The sequence below is a fragment of the Dipteris shenzhenensis genome, chromosome 18 (genome assembly GCF_047967505.1).
Source record: "Dipteris shenzhenensis isolate YYH24624 ecotype China chromosome 18, Dip_SZ_1.0, whole genome shotgun sequence".
Taxonomy (NCBI): Eukaryota; Viridiplantae; Streptophyta; class Polypodiopsida; order Gleicheniales; family Dipteridaceae; genus Dipteris; species Dipteris shenzhenensis.
The window spans coordinates 7,305,898-7,325,489 of NC_141613.1; the positions used below are offsets into that span (position 1 = coordinate 7,305,898).

At 46.3% G+C, this 19,592-nt stretch overlaps 1 protein-coding gene across 1 annotated transcript in view; it reads left to right on the forward strand.

Moving 5' to 3' along the window:
* Positions 1-19,592, forward strand: part of ATM (Serine/Threonine-kinase ATM-like protein) — a 312,761-nt gene that overhangs the window by 292,532 nt on the left and 637 nt on the right. The window contains exons 75-77 of the mRNA XM_087389269.1: positions 18,848-18,979; positions 19,128-19,262; positions 19,362-19,427. Coding sequence (XP_087245395.1) covers positions 18,848-18,979; positions 19,128-19,262; positions 19,362-19,427 — 333 coding nt within the window. The remainder of the gene's footprint in view (positions 1-18,847; positions 18,980-19,127; positions 19,263-19,361; positions 19,428-19,592) is intronic.

Genomic DNA, 19,592 nt, shown 5'->3' on the forward strand with positions numbered 1-19,592 from the left:
TGAATGGGAAATTTGATGAGAAACTTCATTGAGGCCTTGTAAAGCATTTTATTGAAGAGATTTTAGAGCTATTTCACATTTTCATGGACAGCTTGTAGACAACTTAGCATCAGATAACAATCTGGTGAACCAGATTTGCTACTCTTTACGACATATATTTCAACTATCCAACACATTTGCTCGTAATGTTCACCATTGAAAGAGGCTACTCTATTGGCTTGATGGACTGGGTGAATTGGCTGGCTAACAGGAACATTTCTTTCTTTGTCATAAAATTGTGCGTGCCTTCGATCTCAGGGATGCACGGGTTGTGCTACCTCATTCATGTCCAATCTTGTGTCTCACAACAATTTTGCTAGTAATGCTCACCATTGAAAGGGGCATCTCTATTTCTTATTGGCTGGATGGACTGGGTGGATTGGCTGACTAACAGGAACATTACTTCTTTTGTAGTAAAATTGTATGTGCCTTTGATCTTGATCCCAACAGGTATTTGGAAAGTTTTTTTTTTTTTTTTGCAAAAAGAGACTTCTATTAAGTATTAAAGAAAAACCGTTAGAGAAAGCCCCATATGGGATACATCATGCAATGCACGAAAAGCTCACGAGCCAAAAAGAAAGGATTGAGGCTGATAGTGCTATCTCAATCCGGTAGAAACCTCCGAGAACCTCTCCAAACTCGAAGAAATATAGTCCTTCTAGAAGAGGCTGCCCGTGAAGGGCCCTGCATGCTAGCCCATATGGCTATCAAAGTGTGAACCGTGTCAGATCAAATACCTGTGAACACCTGTAATGGGTGTATCTGGGTGCCATCCAAGGCCTCAGTACATCTGGCTTTCCAAATGTGCCAAGAGGAAATGCTAGCCAAAATCTTCCAAGAGGTGTTCACTGAAACATGAGAAGCTCTGAAGGGAGTAAGTGGTACATCCTGTAGAGAGCAGGGCTCTATCACCTTCCGGCAGACCGAGAGTGCCCAAGAAGAAGGCTCACCCTCATAAAACACCTGGGGCCCGGTAAGAGATAACCATGCGACCGAGCCCCAAGTCATGAAGAAAGGGAAAGTGTGAAAGATGCTGAGTATCCGAGCAACCCCTTTCCAAACAGTCCTCGCCTGACTGCAGTCCCAAAGGCAATGTCGCATTGACTCCTCTGCAGAATGGCATCGAGGACAAGTGGGATCAGCCCCAAATCGTGATCTCCACAGGTTCACTGCAATCCCTCCATGAATAGAAAGCCAAAAGAAAAGAGTGACCTTTCTATTTCTAAGGGATTTTCATAGCCTCCTCCAGAAATTTCTACGCAAGTCTGCGGTGATGAAGAAGCTTTCCCAATGGGGGGCTCTGGAGGGAATCCAACCCCTACTGTTCAGCTGAAACCTCCTGGCATTACCAACCGTGAAACGAAAGAAGGGAATCCCCCTCTCTCGGTGCCCATGATCTATCCATTCCCACTCTCCTGGGTCCCATTGCAAGCACCTGATAGGTGCACCTCCATATAACCACAACCTTCAGGATCCCAAGGCCAAGAGCAGAGGGTCGGGGTCTAAGTACCACTGCAAGCCTGCTCCAAAGTCCACAAAACCAGCAATCCTGACAGGCTGAAAGGCAACCTCAAGAAGAATGCCATCCTTGGATGTAGAAAGTAAACCTCCATTCCCAACAACAAAGACCAGTGCGTCTTCCTCAAGACCTCGGAGAGCGATCACCTGTAAAGGAACTGATGTCCTCGAAAAAGCCCCCATCCAAGTGGTGAAGTAATAGGCAGCTCAACTGTCCATTCCACCGTGATGGCTGCATCTATCTGCTGAATCCTGCATGCTATCCCTCTGAGGTGACTCACGGACTGCAGTCTCTGATCCACAGGTAGCCTGATAAAAGATTTCCAAGTGCCTACTGTGTAGGCGGGGCCTCTCTCCCATTTAGACCATTGCATGTAATGGGAAGTGCCCAATGGTCTAGCATGCTCGTCAAGAATACTATCATTCCAAATGATCGGCTGCCTGTCAATCTCTTTGACAGTAGAAGGCGTAATCCTTCGAAGAGTGTTCCTGAAGCTCCCCCAAGCTTTCAGGATGGCAATCATGAGAGGAGAGGCAGGAGATCTGAGAGGGGCTGATGTGAAAATCCATCGAGGGCTGTCCACCCAATCATCTCCCAAGGTTGGTGTGCAAGCCTGAATGCGTCCACAAAAGAAATCCTTCCAAGGTTCCTGCCCAGGCATGAGTCCCCTCACCACCACCTTACAAAGCAAAGCCCTACACTGCAAGTCCGGGTCAATGACATTAAGGCCCCCTTCACATGTAGGGAGAATAATAGTCTCCCAGGCCACCCTTGCTGCAACATCTGCTGTGCCATCAAGTCCACTCCATAAAAAATTCATGACTTGTCTGATGAGCTGAGTGATGCAATCCCTAGACCGGCACCAGCAAGAACACACGAACCAGGAGGTGGCCAAGAGAACCTGGTTCACTACCACAACTCTAGATGCAAGGTCGAGTTTAGCAGAGCTCCAAAAAAAGAGCTTTTTCCTTATACTTTCTAGTACTGGGGCAAACTGCTGTGCTGAAGAGATGTCCAATCCTACCTGGCATCCCAAATACCTGATAGGAACACCCCTCTGAATCCAGGAAAAACCAATGTCAAATCCCCAGCCTGGAGTGTCCTCATCACTGATCCAAAAGCCAAAGGATTTATGCCAGTTAATGTGTGCCGCTGCAGCTGAGCAAAAAATATCCAAGGCTGTCCGGAAAGAATCAAGTGACTGCAAGGAGGCCTAAATAAAAATAGCAGTGTCATCAGCCAACTCACAGTCAAAAAGCTCCTGCTCCTGTCTCAAGGGTAGTCTCAGCCCAAAAAGCTCAGCTTGAGATCTAAGGAAGATACTCATAGCTTCTGCCACAAAAAGAAAGAGGAAGGGGGCTAAAGGGCATCCCTGACGAACTGATCTGGAAATCTGAAACCTGTCACCCCTTACCCCTCCAATCAAAACCTGGCTGTGGGCTGATCTGTAAAGGGAGGCCACCCCTCTGATCCAAGCATCTGAAAATCCAAACCGTAGAAGAGTGCCCTCAAGAAAACCCCAATCTACTCTGTCATAGGCTTTCTCGAAGTCCAAGAGTAAAACTGCTAGCCTCTGTCCACTCTGCATAGCCCACTCTGTGGCTTCCCAAAAGGAAAAGATATTATAAAAAATGCTCCTGCCATGCACAAAGCCTGTCTGAGTATCATGGATGAGATCTGGAAGAAGGGGCTGTAGTCGGATGCTGATCACCTTGGCAAGGATTTTGTAAAGAGTGCCCAAAAGAGTGATGGGTCTCCAATGGGATACAAAATTCATGTTGCCACCTTTCGGGATAAGGTGAATGAGTCCCTCAGTCAGTGAGTCAGGCATCTCGCCCGAGTCCCAAATGCCCTGCAGGGCTGAAGTAATATGATCACCTATCATATCCCGAAAGGCTATAAAAAAAGAGGGAGTAAGACCATCGGAACTAGGGCACTTGCCCTTATGAAGGGTAGAAAGAGCAGTCTTGAATTCTGTGTTGGTAAAGCGTGCATCAAGTGAGCATAACATCTCTGGGGTGACCAACACAGGTAAACTCTGCCAAACTTCATCTCTAGCCACCTCTCTAGCCTGTGAGTTCGGATTTGCGGAAAGAAGGGAGGTATAAAAATCTGTCGCTAAATACATGACGGTCTCCGGATGGTGGGACTGCAAAACGCCGTCAGAGTCAATAAGCTGCCTGACACTCTCTCTACTATGTCTGGGGCCAAGTGTAGAGAGAAAGTGTTTATTGACTCTCCCTCCCATCTGTATCCAAAAGGACTCCCGTGCATGGAAGGCATACTCTGCTCTCTGATCAAGCAAGGTCTGCAAGTGAGCCCTTGCCGCAGCAAGGCGCTCCTATATCCAAGCATCTGAAGGTCGTTTTTGCTCCTCCCTCTGAAGGGCTGCCAATTGGCGGCGGATACCGATCTCTCGCCTGAATACCTCACCTTGCCGAGCACTAGCAACTGAGTGATAGAAGTCGTTGATACTGTCAAGTGTTGTGGCCACATGTGAAGGACCGGCCACCCCCCCTGCATATGAGAAACCCAGATCTCCAACACTGCCTCTGTGAGAGTCTCATCCGTGTATAAGGCGTCTGGGATCCTGATACTGTGAGACCGTCCTCTCAGATGAGGCTCTGAAATGGACAAAATTACCGGAAAATGGTATGAAGTGGAAACACCGGGTGCAATGCAAACCGTCCCCCCTCTATCAAGAGCCCAGTCACCCACATAGAATCTGTCAATCCGAGCATGGATAGGCATCTGCACCCTATGGTTCGACCATGAAAACAAAAGTGACTGAGACTGAACAAGAAATGCATCATCTGACCAAACATCTCTGCCACTGAACCTGAACAAGAAGGCATCCCAGGCTGCTCTCTCAAGGGAGTGGATACCACCTTCTCTACCCCCTTTCTTATCCGAAGGTGCCTCAACCATGTTGAAGTCACCTCCAATAATCCATGAATCCGCAATGTCAGCCCACGAGAGCAACTTTTTCTAAAACAAAACACGGTCCCCTCTGTTGTTCGGAGCATAAAGGTTGAGGAAACCAACCTTACGTCCGTCAATCAGAAGTAAAACCCACTGGGCCCTGGAGGGGATTATGGTACCGTGTCCAATGACCAGAGGGAGAACAGATTCTGAAACTGAAATGCATGTACCTCCTCTGGTTCCCAAGGCAGGAAGCCAAAAAGTCCGGCCTGAGAGCAGCTTACCCGACTTGGAGCAATCTCTGATATCCAGTTTGTGTTCCTGAAGAAAAAGAATGTCTAGGGAGCCGCCTGAAACACCTGGATGGAGTTGATTCTTGATCAGCTGTCTGCGACGGCGATGAGGGATGCCGCCCAATCCCTGTATATTCCAACTGGCTATCCTCATCGGCGGGAGGAAGTGGGTTGGAATACCTTACCCGACCTGGTGGCGGAAACAGAAGCCTCTACCAGAGTAGGCCTCCTGCCATACACACGAGGTCCGAGGGGAGGAAAGTCCACAGGTGAGAGAGAGAAGGATCTCTCAACAGGGAAGCCGATAACTGGCTCTTCAAAAGTAGAGGGTACAAAATCATCATCCGGGAGGCTAGAGAGGTCCTCCAAAGCGAAAAAAGAGTTCCGCTGAGCCAGTCCTGGGGAGGGGGTACGAAGGATTCCTACCGAAGCAGGAAGAGAATGTAAAACCCCCTTCCCTCTGTCCAAAGAGGGAGGCACCTGTACTGGATCCTAATCAAAAAGTGGTGCAGACGAGGTGCCAACAACCTGCGCTACTGAGGAAGGTACAACCTGATCCAAGGGTGGAGTCGAACAAGGCTCCTGAACAGTAGTCTCCTCCTGAGGCTCCAAGGGGGTAGCCTCCGAAGAGGTGGAGGAGTGAACTAGAGTAGAGGGCCTAGTCGCGACCGGAACCCGGCCAGAGGTGGCGCGGGGTGCCGAAGGGACTCGAGTAGCCCTAGGAGAGGGGGGAGCCCATGTCTGAGGCCGTGTCTGTGGAGCGGTATGTCCTGCTCCAGCTCTCTGTCGTAAGCTAGTACGAGCTGGTTGCTTTGTGGTCCACTTTTTCTTCTTTGGGCAATCTCTGGCGAAGTGCCTCGAGGATCTGCAAATCCTGCACTGGTCCTGCTGACCTGCAACCTCAAATCTCTGGCGGAAGAAAGACCCATCGGGTCGCTGTAGCATGATGTGGTCATCTGAAATATTGGGGTCTTGGACAATGACCCTAACCCTGGGAACCCCGTCCATCTTGATTGCCTCAACAGCCGAAGAGGGCTCGCCAGGGAGAGGGGGGATCTCTGCCACCACACCAAACCTCTCGCCAATAAGTGAAAGAAGCCGGTGATAAACTGAGGGAAGACCAAGGAACCTGATGAAAACAGAAACTCCCTGCTTGTCCTCTTTAACTGGGTCAAATCCCAGTTGGAAAGGAAACAAGAAGATCCTCCTGTAGCCTAGAAGTAGAAACCCGGCCTGTAGCAGGTCTCTCGTGACGTCCGGGAAATCTAGGCACACGTGAAAGAAACCCCGTCCCAACAAATGAACATTCTTGAGGTGGGGGGCGAGGTCCTGAGGAAGCGCCGACATCATCCAATCTCTAGCTTGTAACCTGGAGGGTTGTGAGCCATGAATGCATGCGAAGAGAGTCGTGGAACACTCATGTTCGAAATCCTTTTGCAACTGATGTAGCTCGTCTTTTGAAAAAGTGACAGTTCTCGCGGCCGGTGCGAGCGAAGACGGATTGACTGAATGGGAACCCATTCGTCAATCGAGGTGTGTTGGCCGATTCAAACAGAAAAAATAAAAACTCCATCTGCTTTCCTGAATCCGAGGAGACCCCTATAGGACAATAGGGGTAATCCAAAAGAAGGAGAGGGTGATGAAGAAGGGAGGAGGGAAGAGGAGGGGAAGAAAGGGGAGAGGATGAGTGGAGGAGAGGGGGAGAAGAGGAGTAGAGGAGAGGGGAAGGAGGGGGGAGGAGGAGCAGCAGCAGGCTGCAGCGGGGAGAAAGCAGCAGCAGGAGCGGGGGGGAGCAGCAGGCTGCAGCGGGGGGAGAGCAGCAGCGGGTGCGGGGGGGGGAGCAGCAGGCTGCAGCGCAGGGCAGCAGCGGGCGCGGGGGGGGAGGAGGCTGCAGCGCAGGGGGGGAGGCTGCAGCGCGGGGGAAGGGGCAGTGCGGGGGAGAGGGCAGGTAGGAGGGGCAGCGAGGAGGGAAGGGAGGGGGCAAGCAGCAGGGAGCGGGGAGAGAGGAAGCAGGGAGCGGGGAGAGGAGCAGCAGCAGGAGGGAAGGGAGGGGGCAGCGAGGGGGGGAGCAGGAGGAGCAGCAGGGAGCAGGGGAGCAGCAGCAGCAGGGAGCGAGGAGAGCAGTGAGGAGGGGAGCAGGAGGAGCAGGGAGCAGCAGCAGTTGAGCCACCAGGCTAAACTTTTTTGGGTGTGTGTTGTACTGAAATTGAAAGTGATTGGAAAGTTTTTCAAGCTGGGAGCTCTTGCTATTACAAGTTTCAAACATATTTTTAATGTTTTGGAATTACCTGTTGAACTTCATCCCCCTTATGTCCAATGCACACCCTATGAAAATAATGGTTTGTAATACTTTCAACAAACAACAAAGAAGGGCATTTCTCACTTCTCAAAAGAACAACTAACATGTATTAGAGACCGAAAAGCTGCAAGCCTTGAATTGTTTCTAACAACATGACTATTTATTTATTTTCAATGAAAAGACTGCTATTTAGTATGAAAGATATCCCAAGAGCAAAGCTCATGGCAGAAATACATTGTGCAAGGAGAGGGAACTAAAAAGCACCAAGGTTGAGGATGAATGTGCCACCTCAACCTTACAATGGACCTCGAGAAAATGGGGAGCCAATTCACTGTATAAGGAAAACAATCCTCCTGATAGAAGCCACCCGTGAAGACCCATGCATGCTCACCCAAATGGCCATCAAAGTGTGGACGGTATCCATCCAAATACTAGCCAATGTGTGTGAAGGGTGGATCTGGGAGCTGTCCAAAGCCTTCGTGCATCTGGCTCTCCAAATATGCCATGCTAAGATGCTCGCTAGAATCTCCCAAAAAGTATCGACCAAGGTATTTGCAAGTCTATAAGGATAGTGGGGAGAGAGCATGACTCAACTAAATGTTGTTGAATTGAAAGAGCCCAAGAAGAGTCATGCCTCTCATAAAAGACTTGTAATATCCTAAGAGAGCCAAGCCGCCGAGCCCCAAGTGATGAGGAAGGGGGAAGGAACGAAGCGCTCAAGAGAGTAGCAATCTCCTTCCAGACAATCCTCGCATGTCTGCAATCCCTAGACAATGTTGAATAGACTCCTCAAAGGAGACCGCCAGGGACAAGGCATCACTCTTGGCATAACCTATCAGATACAGAGATCGAGGAGACCACGACCCCCGCCACATTGAGAGACAATTCGACACATGTAGATCTGGGATATCTTTGCAGCCCACTGGAGAGCCACCACGGTGCCGGGTTTTGGCTTTTGAGTTTTTGAATTTTAGCTTTCAGTTTTTAGGTGAGATTTGAGTTTTGTTTGAGCTCTTGAGCTCTTGAGATAAGCATAGCACTCAACAAGGGCCCTAGCTCACCCTTTGCTTCAGTCCATTGAGGCTTGTATGAGTTGTTTCCTCTTGGTGTACTGTGCCCCATAGGTCCGCAAGGTCTCCCCGAGGACCTCTCTCTATCTCTCTCACGCACACATACACACACACACACACACACACACACACAAACTTTTTTTTTTTTGTGAAACTATGAACATCATATTATGAAACAATCATTTTACAAAAGGGCAGGACTCCATAAAAGAGCCAATGCCCTATCCATTAGAAACAATAAAAGAAAAGCTCAATGCAAGAGACATCCAAATCCTCCTCATGCAAGGCATCTGTAAGGACTGCTGCAATTAGGCCCGGAAGAACTCATAGGGGTGTTGAAAAGGAGAAGCTAGAAATGTATGATTACACTATAGCCATAGTCCACAACGCCTAGTATCTGATCCAATGAAAGAAAAGAGAGTACTGGGACAAAGTAGCTGGTAATCTGCCAAATATCCAGAAAGACCTCAAGAACCTGTGTGCCGGAAATCTGAGAGAGAGAAAATACGAGATTCTCTCTCTCTCTCTCTCTCTCTCTCTCTCTCTCTCTCTCTCTCTCTCACTATTGCCTAGCCCTTTATGTCAGGGAGGCCACTATGCTTCGGCGAGACTACCTCAGAGAGCACAGACCGGAGCGTGATAGAGCCCAGCCTCATAGAGCTCAGGCACACGCCATACCAGAGGACAGAGACCAGGAGGAGCACGAGGACGGCAGAGCCCACACAGGACACATGCCTCCACCATGTGGATGTACATATGAGATGGTTTGTAGACGCCGCAGGATCTTGTTACATAGGGGACGTACTCGCCGCTTCATCTCCAGACGATCCAGGATGATGGCAGCATTTCGGATGATGGCAGCATTTCGGAGGAGACTTACTCATGGAGATCTCGCCCCACCAGCCGCTCACCTCACCTTTGCCCAGATTTGTACTCTCATAGCAGGAGGCAGAGTCGATGGACAGGATTTCCAGTATTATTTTGGTTCTCAGACTCCGTGACACCTGGACTTGTATCTTTGCATTGGCATATTGTGCTCATCCCCCCATTTTGCACCCGGGGGCGGTTTCCTTGCATCTAGTTTACTCTGTATTTAGGCTCAGATTTGACATTATGTACTTTCACTTGCATTATATTGCGTAGCACTTAGATGATATTCGACGATGCCTCTTCTTTGGGGCACGTTGATTTTGTGCTATCTTGTATGCAGAGTTCTTGATGTCCCATGGGCCCATTTTGGCCTCTAGTGGACAATAATACACTTTCTTTCTTTCTTTCTTTCTCTCTCTCTCTCTCTCTCTCTCTCACTCACACATCCGGTCCTCCACCAGTCGGTCTTGTGCCTTGTAATGGATGGTATGATGAGGGGTGTAAAGAACTCTGCAGGAAGCTTCGCCTTGAGACACAGGAGAAGTCTCCCCTCCTCATTGAGACCAAGAAGAGTTACAAGCGTTTGGTGCGACGCAAAAAGCGCCAATTTCTAGCCCGGAATGAGGAGGAGCTGAGAAGTTTACTTTTCAGCTGTGACTCCAAGGAATTCTGGAAGAAATTCCTTCGCTTGAAATCTCAAACTCCTCTTACAGACCCGCAGGTTTGGCTTGCCTATACTTCCACTTTATATGATATTCCAGACCAGCCACAGATCGACTTATCCCATGTGCCTAGACCCACCTCCTCTGCCTTATTCTCATCCAGTAGTGTCCGAGCAGCAGTTCATCGTTTGAAGACTGGGAGAGCTAAGGACCATGATGGATTGCAAGCAGAGTATGTAATCCATGGGATTGATGCCTTAGCTACAGTCCTCTCCCGTCTTTTTAACGAGTCCATTTGTACAGGTCTTCCACCTAGTTGGCTAGAAAATACTATAGTACCCATACACAAGTCGGGGGATCCTTTGGAGGCGTCGAACTACAGGACCATTATGATTGGCCATGTCATGGCCAAGATTTATGCGACCATTCTAGAAGGACATATAAATGACCATGCCGAGGCGACAGGTATGAGAGCTAGAGGGCAGGCAGGATTTCGTGCAGAGCACTCGACTCTAGATCATATCTTCACACTCAGGGCTTTGATTGAGGAGGCGAAGTCACGTAAGCAACGGCTCCATTGTTGCTTCGTGGACTTCAGAAAGGCATTTGACACTGTGCCGCGTTTCAGACTCTTCCAGCGACTTTGTGACTTGGGATTCAGTGGGGAGATTCAATGGGCGATCATGGCCTTGTATGAGAGAGTCACAGGTAGAGTCAGGACACGGGCGGGGCTGTCGGGGGAAGTACGCAGTACGATAGGGGTGAAGCAGGGGTGTCCTTTGTCTCCGACACTCTTTGGTCTCTATATCGATGAGTTAGAGATGTACATATAGACGATGGGTGGTACAGGTTCTTTACTGGCAGGATCCATGATACCGATTCTCCTCTATGCAGATGACGTGGTTCTTATTTCTTCCTCCCAGCAGGGTTTACAGGCACATATCCATGCACTCCACAGCTTTTGTCAGGACAGAGGGTTGTCTGTAAACCTTGGGAAGACCAAAGTTATGGTCTTTAACACGTCATACCAGGTTTATAGGAGAGGCGAGTTCTCTTTCAAGAGCTCTCTCTCTCTCTCTCTCTCTCACACACACACACTTTTTTTTTTTGGGTAAATCCATGATTATATTATCATCAAAATTTACATGAGGGTCTCAAAAAAAAAAAAAAGAGAGCCTCAACAGGAAATCAAAAGCAAAGAGAAACTATTTCCAGGCATGACTGAGGAAGATCTCCTTGATGGCAAGCATCATAGATAGATTGCCGTAGGGAGAGTCTGAAATATTCATAAGATTGCAAGAACGGATTCCCAAAATATCTCATGTTGTGATCTTGCCATATGGTCCAAAAAGCCCAATATCTGACCCAGTACAAAAATAAAGAGTAATGGACCAGGGTTGTAGGAAGTCTGCCAAAAAGCCAAAAATGTTTCTCAAAAGGAGAGTTAGGGAAACGAAGGCGAAGCGACATGGAAATTTTGCATATGAAGGTCTTAGTGCTGGAGCACATCCAAAACAAATGAGGCACCGTTTCAGAAGGGGCCATGCATCGAAGACAAGAAGCAAATGCAATCCTTCGTTGAGCCAGAGTGACCCCCATGGATAAGGTTCCTCTCTCTCTCACACACACACTCTTTTTTTTTGTGAGAAGAAATCTTTATTTCTATAGAATAATTACATTCATAGCTGCTTCAAAAGCGAAGTAGCAACTACTCAAGAAAAGATCTCAGTATAGGCTGTATACACATCCTGATCAATCAAACGAGTCTGAAAACAATCGTAGAATGATTGTTGCAGAGATCGTTTGAAAAAAAGGAAGGATGAAAATAGTGGATCACCAAAGACTCTATGATTTCTATCCATCCATAAAGTCCATAGGGTCCAATATCTCACCCATACAAAAAATAAATCAAAACCCTGTCTCTGGGGATGAAATCCAAACAACCAGAAAAATCTGCCAAAAGTAACAGTAGGAAATTGCTGTCGAAGCCTCTGTCTGATGAGAGCAATGAGATCAGAAGTATTTGGACAGGACCAAAAGATGTGGAGCACTGATTCAGTAGAGTGCGAGCATCTGTGACAAACAGCTGAAGCAATATGTCTGTGTGCGAGTAACTATCCAGATGGAAAAATGCCAAGGAGAACTCGCCATAGGAAAAGTTGTTGTCGAAGAGGGACTTTGTAATGCCAAAGGAGACGCAGCCTTTTTCTCCACCACTTCATTGGACGATCCATATGCCAAATAGTATTTGCTCTGTTGGAAATCCAAGGTGGAGGTAATAACACTCTATACAATGATGACACTGTGATATGTGAAAGCTTCAAAGGACGGACATATGAGGAAGGAGAGCGTAAAATCCAATCCTCAAGCCGATGCTGAATTTCTAAATGAGGTACCGGCAAGTACGGTTGGAGCATTGCTGAAATTTTATGCCATAAAGGACGATAATGAGCTCCCAAGCCATATTTGCGAGCAGCTAAAGAAAAAGATAGAATTGTGCCATCATCTTGAAGTATCTCACACACACACACACACCACTAGAGACACACACACACACACACTTTTTTTTTTAGTAAAATCTAGTGCAGTGTATTTATATTCTCATAAATTTACAAGATGAGAAGTCTCCAAAATCGAGAGTATCCCAAAGATCAGAAACATAAAAAGAAAAGCTCTATGCAAGAAGCATGTATATCACCCTCATGGCAGGCATCATATAAGGATTGCCGCAATGAGGCTCGAAAAGATTCATATGACTTGTGAATCTGCCGACCCAAGTATGCCAAATTATGCTCACTCTAGATTGTCCAAAGAGCCCAATATCTCACCCATGAGAGAAATAGTGAGTATTGAGACAGAGACCTCATAAATCTACCAAATAACCAAAATTGTTTCCCAAATCTGTGACTCGGGAAACGGTGCCGAAGATGATCTGAAATTCTCCCAAGGAGATTCCTAGAACACCGGCAGTGCCAAAGCAAATGAGGGACAGTCTCTGAAGGAGCCTGACATTGTAAACATGTGGATGGTGCAGTGTGACGTTTGGCAAGTGTGATTCCCACTGACAATGTGCCGGTCATGCATCTCCAAAGAAAAAGTCTTTGTTTCAAAGGCATTTTACACTTCCATAATATCCGGAGATTCTTCCTCCACCAAGAGAGGGGCTTCCTGATATGCCACAGAGTATTAGCGTATTACTGAATCCATGGAGCAGGCTGAAGAAGCCTGTAGACTTTGATGGAGGTCAAGGCAGGCAGAGAAATATGATGAGAGCATGTAGCAGAGGGTTGCAATTTCCAATCCATAAGCCTGTCTGTGCCAGCCACAGGAGGAACAGGCAGAAGAGGATGTAACAAATCAGCAATTTTCTTCCATATCGACCTAAATGCATAGGAAGCAGTGGCCTGAGGAAAAGATAAGACATAGCCCTGATCATCTACCACATCATTGATGTATCTAATTCCCAATTTCATGAGATTATATGCCCGAACAGGTTCCTGTAAAGCAAGGGAATGTCAAAGGTGGCACTCCAATGAATACTTTCTTTCCTCATTGAGTTTGTCCCCGAGCAATTATCAGGAGCCCATTTGACCTTAGAAAGTACTTGTTTCCAGTCAAGTATATGAGCAGTAGAGAAAGGACAGCTGGGTATCTTCCCTACAAATCTCCCAATGACAACCTCCCAATGATCAGTAGTCCAATGGCCATAAGCAGATGTCCTCATGTTGATACACATGGATGCTATCATACAAGTCCATGGCTGTTGTTGACGGAAAAAAGTATGGAGCATTTTCGCCTTCCTTGCAAGTACATGATATCTTATATTGAGAACATTAAGTCCACCATGCATCCTAGGAGAGCACACCATTTCCATCTTCATCAGTCTCAATGCTTTCACAGTAGTTTTTGTCCCCCATAACAGCTCCATAGCTTGAGACATAAAGGTTGAAATATCTCTGGAGGACCAATGTAGCAAAGGCAAAAAGAACTGAACATAAGACATTACAATGGACTGTACTATTCTGAGCCTGACATGAAGTGGCCAAGTGGAAATTTTCCAATATTCCAGTTTATGTTGAAGTCTTTGGAAGATCCATTTTAACTGCTGCTTCCTGGTGATATGCCATCCTATAAGATATCCCAAATGCCTGACTTGGCCAGAGAATAGAATGCCAGTCACATTCTTTCAGGGGAAGCAATTTAGATTTGTCAAAATTGGCATGCAATCCCGTTGCTAATCCATACAATGATAGTGTGGTCATAAGCATGTGAACTTCCCGGGGAGAGTTCTGTGGCATAAAGAAGGAATCATCAGCATAGGCTTGTGATGCAGCCCCGGGGATTTTAAGACCAGTCATCTGTCCTGTGTTTGTAAGATGATCAAGATACATCAAGACGGGATGGGTCGCAATGGCATAGAAGAGAGCACTAAGAGGGCAGCCCTGTCTAACTGATCTACCCAATGTCCATGACCGAGATAGATGACCCCCAAGAATGCATTGAGAAGTAGAGCCAGAATAAAGCCAATAAATTGCATTTGCTATCTTGGGACCAAAGCCCAACTTTGTCATGATTTGAGAGATAAAATCCCATTGAACAGTGTCAAATGCCTTAGCAATATCTACCTGCAATATGAGCACATCTTGATGCGAGTATTCAGCATATTCAATTGCAGTCAATGCATTGGAGATATTGTCATGGATTTGTCTTCGCGGCACAAACCCATACTGATGAGGATGAAGGCCCGCATTCAGTATCCCATGAAGCCTATACACAATCATTTTGGCAATGAGTTTGTAAACTAGAGGCATCAAAGTAATAGGCCTCCAATCTGATATATGGTCACACAGATGTTTTTTGGGCACAAGTTTGATTATGCCATGCTTCCAAAGGTGCGGCAAGTGATTTTCTTGCCAGGCAACATTGATCATTTGCAAAAGGACATCTTTCAAATCATCCCAAAAAGAAATATAAAATCCCACCGTAAGGCCATCCCAACCAGGGGACTTGTATTTGCTGAGGTGGGACAATGCATTATCAAGTTCTGTGTCAATAAAAGGTCTCTCCAATGTAAGAGCATCATCCGTTTCCACTATCTCATAAACATATTGAAGAAATTCAGTCCTCGCATCAGTCATTTGATTTGATGGGGAACCAGGAGCAGAGAACAATTTCTGGAAATAATTTTGGCATTCATCTTGGAGATCAGAGAAAAAGTGCGTCCAAGAGCCATCTAGCTTCCTTACCCTTAGACATGAGTTTTTCTTTCGAGTAGCATGCAGGCCCTGGAAGAAGGCTTTTGATGAGCAGCCCTTATCCATGAGGGGTTTCATTCTTGCTCTAATCTTCCATTTGTGCAATTTCCTGTGATCATTATCAGTCAGCTTGATCCGAGCATGTGAAAGGGAAACATTTTCTGATTCAGAGAGAGGCCTTAAATGTGAAAATTCAGTCAATTGTTGTGCTGTCCTTTTTGCCCATTTAACCTCATTCCTCCATTTAGTCATATGCCAGTTTCCATACTCCCTAATGACATTCTGTATACACACACCCCTTCACACACACACACACACAGCTTCATTTACCGAGGTGAGCCAGTAGAGACAGTGCAGTCCTACACATACTTGGGGACAGTTTTCATAGGTCTAGTTTACAGGATGATCCATGCAGCGAGAGCACTACTCACACGTGGACAGAGAGCTTTGGCCCAACTAGAGAGGCAATGCTTTCCTACGCACTTTCAGGACCCAACGATTAGTGAGGCCGACTGCCATGTATACAACACCTTTTTGGGGGAGTGACCTTTCGGTGACGACAGAGTGGAAGAGATTTGAGCGGCTGCAGGTGATTGTGGATTCCAAGATTATTTGAAGCAAGCCCTCAATCCCACATCAGATACTACAGACAGAGTTCGCCATGAAACCTAAAACCACTCTGTGCTTTTCAACAGTTCAAATAAAGGGTTTTAAACAGATACTTTCGGTGACAACAGAGTGGAAGAGATTTGAGCGGCTGCAGGTGATTATGGATTCCGGGATGATTCGAAGTAAGCCCTCAGTCCCACATCTGATACTACAGATAGAGTTTGCCATGAAACTTGAAACCACTCTGTGCTTTTCAATAGTTCAAATAAAGGGTTTTAAAGACTGTTTTTACAGAGTTCTCACAATGCACATGGATGCGAGTTGGATTGGAGTTTGCATGAATGAGAATGCTTGCATTTCTTCACAACTTTAAAGAGCAATAAGAAAAATTCAATGATTGCACTCGAGTTGAGGGGCCAAGACGCCCCCCCCCCCCCCCCCCCCCCTGCCCCCCTGTCTTATCCAAGCCCTTTTATTACTCAAATGGAGATACAAGACCAAGGTGCAATGCAGCTTACAAACTTTGACTTAAGCTTTGAGCGAGAGAGGACAAAACTGAAAAACAAGGGATGCTCAAATTAAGCTTTATACAAGGAATGACTCAATGCTGGAACTAGAGGGGGCCGGACTCCCTGGGCATCACAATCCACAAGAAAGATGCCTGTGTAATCCAAATTCATCCAACATTAGTAGCATATGCTAGATTTCTAGGAAAAAAAATCACAATGCGAAAATGAGTTTAGGAATTGCTGAAAACAAACAGAAACTCAGATACAAACTCCTCTTTAATCTCCCCTTGTTGAAAAGATCTCGATTTTGAGGCTAGAGCGATGAAAAACTCAAAGAAGGGTGCTTAGTCTAGAGAGAAAAGGCACTATGGTCTATAGAGAGAGTGCTTTGGCTGCTCTAAGTTAGGGTGAAGGAAAGAGATGTGGCTGCTGCTCCAAAGGTGAGAAGAGAGAGATTTTTGCAAGAAGAGAGGGCTGAAACTATAGAGAGAGAAATTTTTCACAGTAGAGAAAGACTGGTAGAGGAGAGAGAATGTCTGCTGTACCACCGAGAGGGCCTGAGAAGAGGCTAGCTGCACCCAAGATGGGGAAGGGAGGAGGTCTGCTGCACCAAGGACGGAGGACAGAAAATGGATGGGGGATTATTTTGTGTGGAATGAGGGAGGGAGGGCCTTCTTTTATAGGCCTAGCCCACCAAGTGGTTGCCCCACACGTCATCTTGCATGCCACTCACCCCCTCATGCATGGCCAAGTGGCTGGGGCAGCTGGCCTTGCTGCCAGCCTGACACATGTTAGTCTGCCACGTGTCACCTGAAAACCCTAAAATTTCAAAGTGGTCAAAATTGAATTCTGACTTCAACAATGGGTCAATTTGTCCTACACATTGACCTATTCTAAAGTTGTGTTTGAGCTTAATTGACCTTAGTTAAGAGGTTTATTTGTTTGTCGTCTTATCTTGTATCTCCATGCCTCTTGGCATTCTCCCGGTTAACACCCAAAGCCTTGAGACATTCTCTTGGATGGTTGCTAGGTCAGTCTGCAATCTATGCATTTGATCGGTTGCAAAGATGGGTACTCAGGTGAGGTGTGATTTCCTAATGTCCTTTCTCAAAGAGAAGGCATCACTCTTGTGGGTCACTAATGCCCATAACCCCATGCAAGGGGGTCCACTCTTAAATGCTAGACCTAGCCCCCATGACCTAATTGAAACTGCAGGAAAACTTTCATCTACTTTTGCAAAACATGCTATAAAATTGAAATGTAAACGAAAAATTACCAAGCAAGTGGATACAAGTTTGTTGAGGAGTGACAATACCTCTCTAGGTCAATGCCACCTTCCAGAGAGTGACTTTCCTCCACAGCATATGGTCCTTTCCTTGCGGGAGACTACTGAGGCTGTTAAATTACACGGCGCAGCGGAACAGAAACTGAACAAAGAATAGAGAGGATGCAGCAACTGGAGATGAACAAAATTTTCCTTCAATATTGATGTAGTACAGATGATGGCTCCATCCACCCGTGCGCTCCCACAGTGGAGCTTAGATGGCGATCTAGACAGATACGAGGTGAAGAGCTACTAGCTGGAAGATCTTTGCTGGAGGATTTGATCTGGTACAATGGACTGGGGAGGTCGTCTGTTTATAGCTATGAGAGCGGTAGTCAGATCAACGTAGTCGGTGGAACCAACTAGTCAACCTAGTCGGTGGAGCCGACCGGTCAACCTAGTCGGTGGAACCGACGAGTCAACCTATGGAATATTCAGGGAATAATTCCTATACCGTCGCCTCGAGGGCTTTCGTCCCCGAGAACCCCCACCAAGGGGGCCGTTCACCCCCTTGGGACCCCCCCAGTTGGGGGCCAGCTGGCCCCCAAACCCCAGCAAGAATAAGGGGCTCCCACACAATCACCTTTCTACCATCAATGGTCTCATTGATAGACCTCATCTGACATGCAAGTTAGGATCCATCCAGTGTCCCGGGCTCACACATGGCTTCTCCTCACATGGGGGCCTTACAACTTGAGCATCTTGAACCATTGGTGGTTACCAGGAAGTGGGGCATTGAGCATATCTAACAGAGGCTAGCACTAGAATCTTCCACACGACTAGCAGAGAGCGGGGTTGATATATTGTATGCACATGTATCCACATGGTTTGCCAGCCACATAATCCCGATGGATTGACTGCCTTCCTTCTAGTACAACATGGATGCACCACTCGAGTCGATCCCTCGATATGAGATAACCGTATCATATGGTTAGACCTTGTCCAGCTCTATATATCTCTGTCTGGCGAGGGGGTACGAGTTTGCATGCAGCTTCTCTAACCTCAAGTTGCTCAGAATGGGGGAATCTGATTATTAACTCCACAAATCTCTAGCAAATTCCTAAATCTAATGGGGAATTAAATGGTTGTCTTTCCTGTTACTCTTGGATTTGCTTGGAAACTATGTAGAAGGGGCAATGCTTATCTTCTGATATTATTTGAATGAAGAATTTTCAAGAGGCTGCATATCACCACTCTTAGTGTTTTTGGTCCACACGAAGGTGGACACATTCAACACGATTGTGGCTTATTCTTGCCTCCCAAAATGCTTTTAAAACCTCACGATTGCACAAAAGCTGACAAGTCATAAAAATACCAAGGTTGGATACTGGAAAAGAGAGCTTCAGCAGAAAGCAGTTTTGCTTTAAGTGGTGACACAAATGTCAAAATTTTAGAAAAATATAATGATTTATTTCTTTCGAAATTCTTTTTTATTTTATTTTTGAGGTGTAATAGCTAACATTATTGTGTATGCAGGTGGGCTATATAGTTGGTCTCGGTGATAGGCATGCTATGAACATATTGATTGATCAGGAGACTGCAGAAGTTGTGCATATTGACCTTGGTGTAGCATTCGAGCAAGGATTGATGCTGAAGACTCCAGAACGGGTATAATCTGATGAACAGTGTGTACTTGTTCTACATGAAACATCAATAAGGCAGTACCTTGTATTAGGTCCCCTTTTTCCATATGACCATTGAGTCAATAAGCTTTTGGAGTCCTCATGATAGGATGCTTAATTGTTATGTGCAACAGGTTCCATTCAGGCTCACAAGAGACATAGTCGATGGCATGGGTGTAACAGGAGTTGAAGGAGTATTTCGAAGATGTTGCGAGGAGACACTTCTGGTTATGCGTATGAACAAGGATGCACTATTGACAATCATCGAAGTATATCATGCATACTCTGTTTTGAATATCTAAGTTGTTTTACTTGAATGTGTCATTTCTTTGCCTTACAAGGTAATCTTTTGCTGGCCCTTTCACCAGGTCTTTATACATGACCCTCTTTACAAATGGGCTTTATCTCCTCTGAAGGCACTACAAAGGCAGAAGGTCAAAACCTTGCCTTTTATTTTAAGACGGGCATTTTTTATTTACATTTTGCACTCTCCAATGTTGAATTTGGCATTTCTGTTTTGAGGTAACAGCATTTAAAGTTCCTAGTGGTTTTCGATTCTCTGTTTCTTATATACATTCACTTCAGCAAAAAAGATTTTG